Source organism: Callorhinus ursinus, unplaced genomic scaffold (genome assembly GCF_003265705.2).
Source record: "Callorhinus ursinus isolate GAN/ISIS: 27379988/994484 unplaced genomic scaffold, GSC_fseal_2.0 scaffold89, whole genome shotgun sequence".
In the NCBI taxonomy this organism is placed as follows: domain Eukaryota; kingdom Metazoa; phylum Chordata; class Mammalia; order Carnivora; family Otariidae; genus Callorhinus; species Callorhinus ursinus.
In genome coordinates this window covers 1,159,366-1,167,805 of record NW_027397151.1, presented here as the reverse complement: position 1 = coordinate 1,167,805, position 8,440 = coordinate 1,159,366, and the positions used below count along the sequence as shown (strand labels likewise).

Sequence of the window (8,440 nt, the reverse complement as noted above, 5' to 3'; positions counted from 1 at the left end):
TCGCTTCCGCCGGAGCGCGGGTCTCGCCGCCGCCCGAGCATGGACGACCCGGACGGCGACTCGACCTGGGAGGAGGACGAGGAGGAGGACGGTGAGGGCCCGAGCGCCGGGGGCGGCGAGGATGGCGAGGCCGGCGCCCCGGGGGACGCGGACGCGGACGCGGAGGACGAGGACGCGGACGAGGAGGACGCGCGGGCGGCGCGGCCCGAAGCGCTCCAGGTGCAGCCCCGACGCGCGCTGGGGTCCTCGCGCCCCCGGGCAGGCCTGCCCGGCCGCCGCGAGGTGGGGGTGAGGCCCCGCTCCGGGGAGGCCGTCCCCCCTGGAGACCCGGCCTGGGGCCTGGCCCTCCCTCCAGGTGTTGCGCTCTCCCCCGCCCACAGACTCCTCGTGCCCCCCTCAAGGCCCCCGGACACCCTGAGATCGGCCCGGACCTGCGCCTCCCAGCTCTGGCCCAGCCAGGGGACCTTGCAGGGAGATCCAGGGCCCCCCTCGGATCTGTGTCCCCAGAACCGAATTGTGTGCTGACACTTCCTCAAGGGGATGCCCTGGACACACTCTGGACTCCCCTCTCTGTCACCTCCCACCTCCAGGCTCTTGGTTCGGTCCTCTGGATAGATCCCAGGCCTCTGTGCTGGGCCCTCCACTGCTTCTGCGGGCCCTCTGTCTCTTGGTGCTCCCTGCTTCTGCCCCACCTGCTCCCCACCAGCCCGCCCCACCCCCACCTTTGCTCTCGGGGTGCAGCACCCACCCACTCGGGGCCTCCTGCCTTCCTGGTGGTGGCCTTGGAGGCCTACATTTATGTGACTTGCCTGAGCCAGGCCTGCACCTGGAGCGCGCTGGGTTACTGGTGGTTACCACCAGCTCCTTGCAGTTATGGTGCTGGTTATTTGTCATTAGGAGCTGTCACTTTTGTTACTACTGATTACTTGTGACCAGTAGTTACTTTTGTCACCACTGGTTACTTGTCGTTACCATGGTTACTTTTGTTGCCACTGGTGACTCCTTACTATCAGTTACTTTTGTTGCCACTGATTTTCTCCAATTACCACCAGTTACTTTTGTTGCTAGTGCTACTCTTCCTTACCCGGAGCTAGAATTCACTGGGCAGCAAGCGCATCCTGCCCCATGCAAGGACAGCCGTCCCAGCTGTGGTCTCAGGTGTTACAGGGGACATGACGTGATAGCTGTCGCTTGTGGAGGATGGTGGATTCGCATCATGTCTGAGTTCCAGCCTGCAGGGTCTCCGGTTGGACACATGAGAGTTCTGGTTTTTGGGGTTTATCTCTGTGTTGGGGAGTGGTCAGTGAGAGGAACCCCGAGGGGCTCCTGGACCTGCCAGGAAGGCCAGAAGCCTGAGCACATCTGTGGTGTTTTGGGCAGGGCTGCGGTTCTTGAGGAAGCAGGCTGGGCCGTGGTCAGGGTCACGGGGCTAGAGTCAGAGGGCAGGAATCCGGCTCTTTTCCTGTGGCAGATGCCCACTTGGATGGAGTAAAGGGAGACTGTCCTTGCCATAGCTTCACGGGCGCCACTCCTAAAGCAGTGCTCTGGCACCTCGGCCACGCCATGAGATGCCCACAGTCCTCTGCCGTCTGCAGCTTCTGTCCCTCCACAAGTCCTAATCCTCTCCCCACTCCCCTTCCCCCCCGCCCCCCCCCCCATAGCACTCCCCAGCTGCCCCACACTGAGCTGTTTGGTGCTTTGCCCTGGGTTGAGTCGTCTGTGCACCTGTGGGGCTGGCCCTCTTGCACTGACCTGGGGTGGAGCCTGGCTGGCCCCAGGGAAGAGGAGAAAACGAAACTGGTGGTGGGTGGGGCCAGCTTCTGCTGAGTTTTGGTTTCTCTATAGGCCCTTGGCTGGTAGGCAAAAACATCACCAGCTTGCCCAGGGCTATAAATCGGGCAGAGAGGCACCACCCCAATCCTTGCTGGAGCTCAGAACTATTTGGAGCATGTCGGGGAGTGGGGATGGGGTCAGAGCCAAGGGACATGGTGGTAGTCCTGGCCTCCTGACTCCCCTTCCAGTGCTCTTTTGCTTTTTCCAGGATCCTGGGACCCAGACATTTCCCTGGCTTGAGCTGTCCACTCTTGTCATGCCCAGCAGCGTTATCTGCCTCCCCAGCTTCTGTGGGACCTCAAGCCAGGCTCAGCCTAGCTCATGCCTCCCACCCTATAACAGGATGGGTCAGGCTGCATTTCCCTAGCATCCTGGTTGCCAGTTAACTTCCATCCTTCACAGGACCCCGGGGTGCTTGGCCTGCAGAGATAGGGGCTGCAGGTGTTGAGGGGGCAGCGAGGAGCTTCTGCATCTTGCTGAGAAGGCTCCCCCATTGGACAGGAGGCCAGGAGACACACGGTCTGGTCCAGGAACGCTGGGGTTAGGGAGAGACAGGACTGGCTCCCTGGGTCGTTCATCTCTTTGTCAGATAGGAGTTTGGGACCCCTCCCGGGACTGTAGGCTCTAAGGCCACTGCCTTTGGGGACACAAGCCTGGTGACAGGCTTAGAGCACAGGGCAAAGAGGCAGCAGTGGGGTGGGTCCCCGGGGGGGTGGGGAGTCCTACAGCTGGTGTCCAAGTGAAGGTAACCAGCGAATACGGGAGTAGGAAGTGAAGTTAGAGCTGGAGGGGAGGGTGCTTCACCCTAAGAGGATGCTGGTCAGCCTGGGCATCCTGAGAGCTGGGGCAGGCAGCAGGGGCCAAGCAGGGGCCAGGTCTTGCTCCCATCCCTCCTGTCCGCTCTGGTTTTGCTGATAGCTGACCCAGGCCCTTGCTGCCCTTACTGTGATGGGGGCTCACTAGGGGTGGGTCCTGCTCACTGCTGGGTCTCCCATGGGGGTCTCACCCCCTCTCCTCTCTTCCCAGGCCGGGATGCTGGGGTCCCGAAACTGGCGAGCCATGCGGGACACGCGCAGGTACCGGCACCACTACCCGGTAGGTAGCTGCCTCTGGCGCCCTCCCACCTCGGCAGCCCACCCGGGTCAGAGTCCTCCACCCGGAGGAGGCCGTCAGCCCCTCTTCTCAGACCAGGTCCCATGTCCCGCCTGGGATGGCTGCTCCTTGCCCTCCTCACAGGGTGACAGGCACAGCGGGGTGAGCCTCAGTGCCCTGGCCTTTAGAACACGGGACCAGCACCAGCTAGTAGGCACAGCCACACGAGGTCCCGAACACTGGGGCCCGTGCTGGGGGCATTCCTGTCGCCCTCATCCCTGCCCTCTGCACCCTGAGTTTCAGGCAACCCCTGGTCTGCCTCGGGGGGGACAGATGACGGGGACCTGGCCCACGCTGGTGAGGAGGGGAAGGTGGTGGTCGGAGGGAGCTGCTGTCCTCACCTGCAGGGTGAGGGGCCCATGCCGGGTACATGGGGTCCTCGCCAGCCCTCAGCATGTCAGAGGCTTGTGGGCCCCAGAGCAGACGCCCCCTCCCCCAGGAACGTTCTAGTGTGAGGGGCCCTTGAAGGCAGCCTATTTCTGGAGATGTTCTGACGGGTACCTTTCTCTGGCTCTTCAGGATTTGATAGAACGAGATGGTAACGGTGACATGCCAAACCTGAGTTTCTACAGAAATGAGATCCGTTTCCTGCCCAATGGTGCGCGCTTGCTGGACTGCCTGTGGTTCTGTCCCGGGGCGGTCGGGGGGAGGCCATGCCGTCTGTCTCCCCTCCACCTGGCTGCTCCTATTCGCTGGGACCCGGCCGAGGCGCGGAGGTTTTCGGCTAGCCCCACGGCGCCCCCTGGAGGCCGCGGAGGGGACGCCCGGGCCCCAACGCACAGCTTGTTTTCTGTGAAGGACCAGGCAGTGAATATGGGGGCTTCGTACACTCCTCAGCTCAGCCGCCGTAGTGGGAAAGCCTCATACGTAAGCTAACAAGGAAGAATCATTATTACGTTTTCAAATGGTTGGAAAAAACTTACGGTGGAATGAAATTCTGTGCTGTGAAAATTATATGAAATTCAAGCATCAGTGCCCATAAGGGAGATTCTGCTGGGACCCACCCGTTGGTGCAGGGCCCACTGCACACTCACTGTCTCACTGTCTGGCCCTTTGCAGAAACAGCAGCTGCCCTACCGGAGGCCAGGCTATGGGGTGGGGTTCTGCTGGAGGCTCTGTTTGGGGTCAGGTTCCAGCCAAGAGGCTGTGGTTTGGAGGGGACAGTGAGGCCACCTTTCTGCAAAGAGCCCCCATGTCCGTCTCCCAAGGGGCCTCCTGGGCCCTCCCGCACAGCAAGCCCAGTGTGGTCTTCTCAACCGGGTCTGCCCTCAGTCAGCAGTGGAGGTCCCGTGTCCAGACTGCGAAGAAATCAAGGGCTCTGCTTGGGGGTTATGATCACATGAGACCTATACAAGCTTCCGAGCCCCCAAGGTCCTCAAGAAAGGGGGGGGGGAGGGGGCCAGCTTCCAGCAGCTCCTCACTGACTTGTCCCCGTGGGGCCCCCAGGCTGTTTCATTGAAGACATTCTTCAGAACTGGAGGGAGGACTATGACCTCCTGGAAGAGAATCACTCCTACATCCAGTGGTGAGTGGGTGGGGCCAGAGGGGCGGGGCTTACGGAGCAGGTGCCCTCCCCCTTTCCGGATGCTGGCTTTGCGCTCTGGCCTGCGCTCTGCGCCAGGTGGGGCGGTTCAGGCACCGCTGCTGTCCTGCAGTCTGTGGGTTTGGCAGCGGTAGAGAGAGACTCTGAGGTTGGGCGCTGAACGCAGACCTGGAGGACAGGAAGAGCAGGCTGGCTTCCCCGGGTGGGTCCCCAGTGCCAAGAGGCCGTGTGGCCCTGCAGAGCCCTGGTACGCTCAGAGTGTCAGGGTTCTAACAGTAGCCTGAGGTGATCCTTGCCAGTATGGCTGCCTTGGGGACCCTTGACACTGCCCCCCAAATAACGGAATGCATTTGAAGATGACATCTTGGGGGCCTCTCCTGGGCACAGAGCATCACGGGGAACAGCTCTGCAGCATTAATGACAAGACAAAAAGAACATAAGAATAAAAAGGAGGGGGCGCCTGGGTGGCTCAGTCAGTTGAGCGTCCCACTTCTGGTTTTGGCTCAGGTCATGATCCCAGGGTCATGAGATCAAGCCCCACTTTGGGCTCTGTGCTCAGCAGGGAGTCTGCTTGAGCATTCTCTCTCTCTCCCTCTGCCCCTTCCTCTGCACGCTCCCGCTCTCTTCTCTCTCAAAAAATAAATAAATCTTAAAAAAAAAAAAAAAAACGAATAAAGAGGAGAGCCTGGAATGCCCTGCTGAGCGTGCATGCTGAGCCTCCTGTGGCCTCGTGTGCCCCTCCCCTGTGCCCTGGTCCAGAACAGTCTCACTGCGACTTCCCTGCTCTCAGCCCCTGGCTTTGACTCGTGAGAGCCCACAACACAGGTTCATCCGGCCAGGTCCTCCTAGAGTTGAGCTTTGAACCCCGAGAGGCTGGTGAGCATGTGCCCCATGGCGGGTAGCCCACGTTTGCCACTGATGGGACCCGTGCCCTGTCCTCTCTCACAGGCTCTTCCCGCTGCGCGAACCTGGAGTGAACTGGCACGCCAAGCCCCTCACGCTCCAGGAGGTTGAGGTGAGCTATACAGGCTGGGAAGCCTCTTCCCTCCAGACGGGTCCTTGCCTCTGCCCCCTGGTGCTCCCCACAGGCTTCTAGAGAAATCTGATTTTCTTCAGCAGTTTGCGTCAAGTCGGGGAGCCCAGGGCCAGGGCTGTGAGCAGAGTCATGGTGATGGGGGCTTCGTCACACCTGGTTTGGGCTGGAACAGGACACTTGGAGGGATGGGAGGGTCTGGGGAGCCGAGGAGACTGTGTGTTTCCTGCCATATGCTCAGCCCGGGGAGCCCCCCCCTCCCTCCGCCCCGAGCTGTCTCCAGGGGCTGGCAGAATTCCTCTGGGGGCTAAAGCAGATGCCTCAGTCCCCAGTGAGACCTCGTAGCAGCTAGAAGAGAGTTACATTATGAATTCTTCTCTGGGTTCCTGCATTCTATCACTTCACCCCAAAAGTCTAAGTCCAGGCCTCTAGATAAACCGGGGCCTGAGGGAGGCGTCAGCCAGCCCGATGCACCCATGATGGCCCCTGAGCCTCCACTGGCCTCGTGGGGTGTGTTCCAGGCATTTAAAAGCTCCGAGGAGGTCAGGGAGCGGTTTGTCCAGGCCTACGAGCTCATGCTGGGGTTCTACGGGATCCAGCTGGAGGACCGAGGTACTGGGCAGGTGCGCCGAGCACACAACTACCAGAAGCGCTTCCAGAATCTCAACTGGTAAGGACCCTCGCCCCACCCCAGCTGAGGGGGATGGGGCTGTGCCAGGTTCCAGACAGGTGTGGGGGAGCACTTTGGAGAAGGATTCCAGGGATCCTTGGGCAAGTGACTAAGGTTCTAAGCACCCTCCTCGTTTGCAGGGTGGAGGTGGTCCCAGCTGCTAGGGGTGTGAGAACTTAGGGAAATGCACGCCAGTCAGTTTCATCAGCTATGCCCCACCATCCACGTGGGTGTAGGTCAGGTTGCCCACAGCTCCAACGACCTTGCAGGCACAGGGCCTCTCACCCCTGCTGAGAAGCACTGGGTGGGGAGTTAGTGCATGGGGTGAATCTGCTGATGACACGAGCACCCCTGCACGTGGGTCACAGGCCCCTGGGCGAGGTCCCATGCTCTAGAGGGTCCCCCTCCGGCTCTCCTCCAGCGGTGCAGGGGCTGGGGTGTGGGGTTCCACGGGACTTTTAGAAGCACCCTTCTAAAAGATACATCCCAGCCCCCACCTGCACCCTCCGGGCCCACAGGCCATTTTCTCTGGGGCCGGGGTGAGGGGGTGGGGCGGAGACCGCAGGGCGGCCAGTCGGGAGGAGGAGGAGGGCGTCCCGGCCACCGCCCCTCCACTCCCCCCGCCCCCAGGCACAGCCACAACAACCTCCGCATCACGCGCATTCTCAAGTCCCTGGGCGAGCTGGGCCTGGAACGCTACCAGGCGCCGCTGGCGCGCTTCTTCCTGGAGGAGACGCTGGTGCGCGGGGAGCTGCCGGCCGTGCGGCAGAGCGCGCTGGACTACTTCGTGTTCACCGTGCGCTGCCCGCGCCAGCGGCGCCAGCTGCTGCGCTTCGCCTGGGAGCACTTCCGGCCGCGGCGCAAGTTCGTCTGGGGGCCCCACGACAAGCTGCGCCGGCTGCGCCCGTCCCTGCCCCCCGACCCCGGGCCGGCCGACGGCGAGGGGAGCCCCGGGGACCCCCTCCGCCAGGCCGGCGCCTCGGGACAGACCTGCGGGCCGGGGCGGGCCGACAGCGGGGACGGCGTGGCCGCGGGTCCCTCGCCGCCGCCGCCGCCGCCGCCGGGCGCTCTGGCGGGGGACCAGGAGGGGGAGGCAGGGGGCCGTGGAGAGGAGGGCCCGGAGCCCCCGAGCCCCAAGGAGAGCAAGAAGAGGAAGTTGGAGGCCAACCGGCGGGAGCAGGCCCCAGGGGAGCCGGGCGCCCAGAGCGCCTCGGACGTGGAGAAGATTGCTCTGAACCTGGAGGGCTGCGCCCTCAGCCACGGCAGCCTCGGCCGGGGATCCCAGGAATTGGGCATCCAGGCCCCGGGGGAGGCCAAGCAGCCCTGCCCCCAGCCCCCAGGGGCCAAGGTGGCCGAAGAGGTGAGGAAGAGAAGGAAGGTGGACCAGGGCCCCTGGGACGGTGCCTCGGTGGGTGGCGATGGTGGGGACGGTGGGACCGAAAAGCCAGCCCCTGCCCGGCGCCCTGCCGCGCCAGAGTGCCCCGAGGCTAGAGAGGGTGAGAACGGGGTGGAGGAGGCAGAAGGCTGGGCAGGGCTGGAGCAGGCTGCCCCCGGGGGCTCAGCCGCCGCAGGACCACCGGTAGGTAAGGAAGCTGAGGTAGGGCCTTAGGCTAAACCCGGAGAGCCTTAAGGGAAGCCGGTGCCCGCGGTTATCCCGGCCCGGCCACAGGCCTGGGGACCCCCGTTGCCGGCTGCTGTCAGCTCCATGCGGTACTGGCCCCTCCCTGAGGGCCCCTCCCTGAGGGCCGCTGTGGCCACGGCAGCTGCTGGAAGCCAGGAACCTCGGAATCCTTACCTCGAACCCCCGTCCGGCGGCCTCCTCTGTGCCGTGCCCCTGGCCCCGCCCCCCCCCGCCCGTCTTTGTAAATTGGCCTTTAAGGGTTGGGGGTGGGAGTGGGGTTCAATTTCTTAGTCTGGTGCCAAGGCCTTTTCTGAATAAACTCACTTGACTTTGAGTGTTTGGGCGTGGCCAGCGGCCCTGTGGGTGGCCAGGGTCTGGGAAGGGTGGAAGGGGGGCTAGTTTCCCACGTGGTACTGCTCCTTGGGCTTCCTCCCCTTGGGTGTGAAGTGGCCTAGCCCCCAGCTCTGGCCTACTTGGCCAGTGTGAGCACCTGTGGAAACAGCCGTGTGTAGTCCCCTGGACACATGCGTCGGTCCCAGGCACCCTGACCACACGGCCTCCTGGAGCCTCTGGAGCTGGGCACTCCGT

The 8,440-nt window shown here is 63.1% G+C and overlaps 1 protein-coding gene across 1 annotated transcript; it reads left to right on the top strand.

The window, feature by feature from the left end:
* Positions 1 to 9: 9 nt before the first annotated feature.
* Positions 10 to 8,186, top strand: OGFR (opioid growth factor receptor). Its single transcript, XM_025865032.2, has 7 exons — positions 10 to 219; positions 2,860 to 2,928; positions 3,505 to 3,583; positions 4,432 to 4,510; positions 5,477 to 5,543; positions 6,083 to 6,231; positions 6,862 to 8,186. The coding sequence occupies exons 1-7, from the start codon at positions 40 to 42 to the stop codon at positions 7,838 to 7,840; spliced, it is 1,602 nt and encodes a 533-aa protein (XP_025720817.1). The 5' UTR covers positions 10 to 39; the 3' UTR covers positions 7,841 to 8,186.
* The last annotated feature ends 254 nt before the right edge of the window (positions 8,187 to 8,440 follow it).

Coding starts and splice junctions, on each gene's coding strand:
- OGFR (XM_025865032.2), top strand. CDS start 40: ATGGACGACCCGGACGGCGACTCGACCTGGGAGGAGGACGAGGAGGAG. Junction 5,544..6,082: donor TCACGCTCCAGGAGGTTGAG/GTGAGCTATACA, acceptor GGTGTGTTCCAG/GCATTTAAAAGCTCCGAGGA. Junction 6,232..6,861: donor CGCTTCCAGAATCTCAACTG/GTAAGGACCCTC, acceptor CCCCGCCCCCAG/GCACAGCCACAACAACCTCC.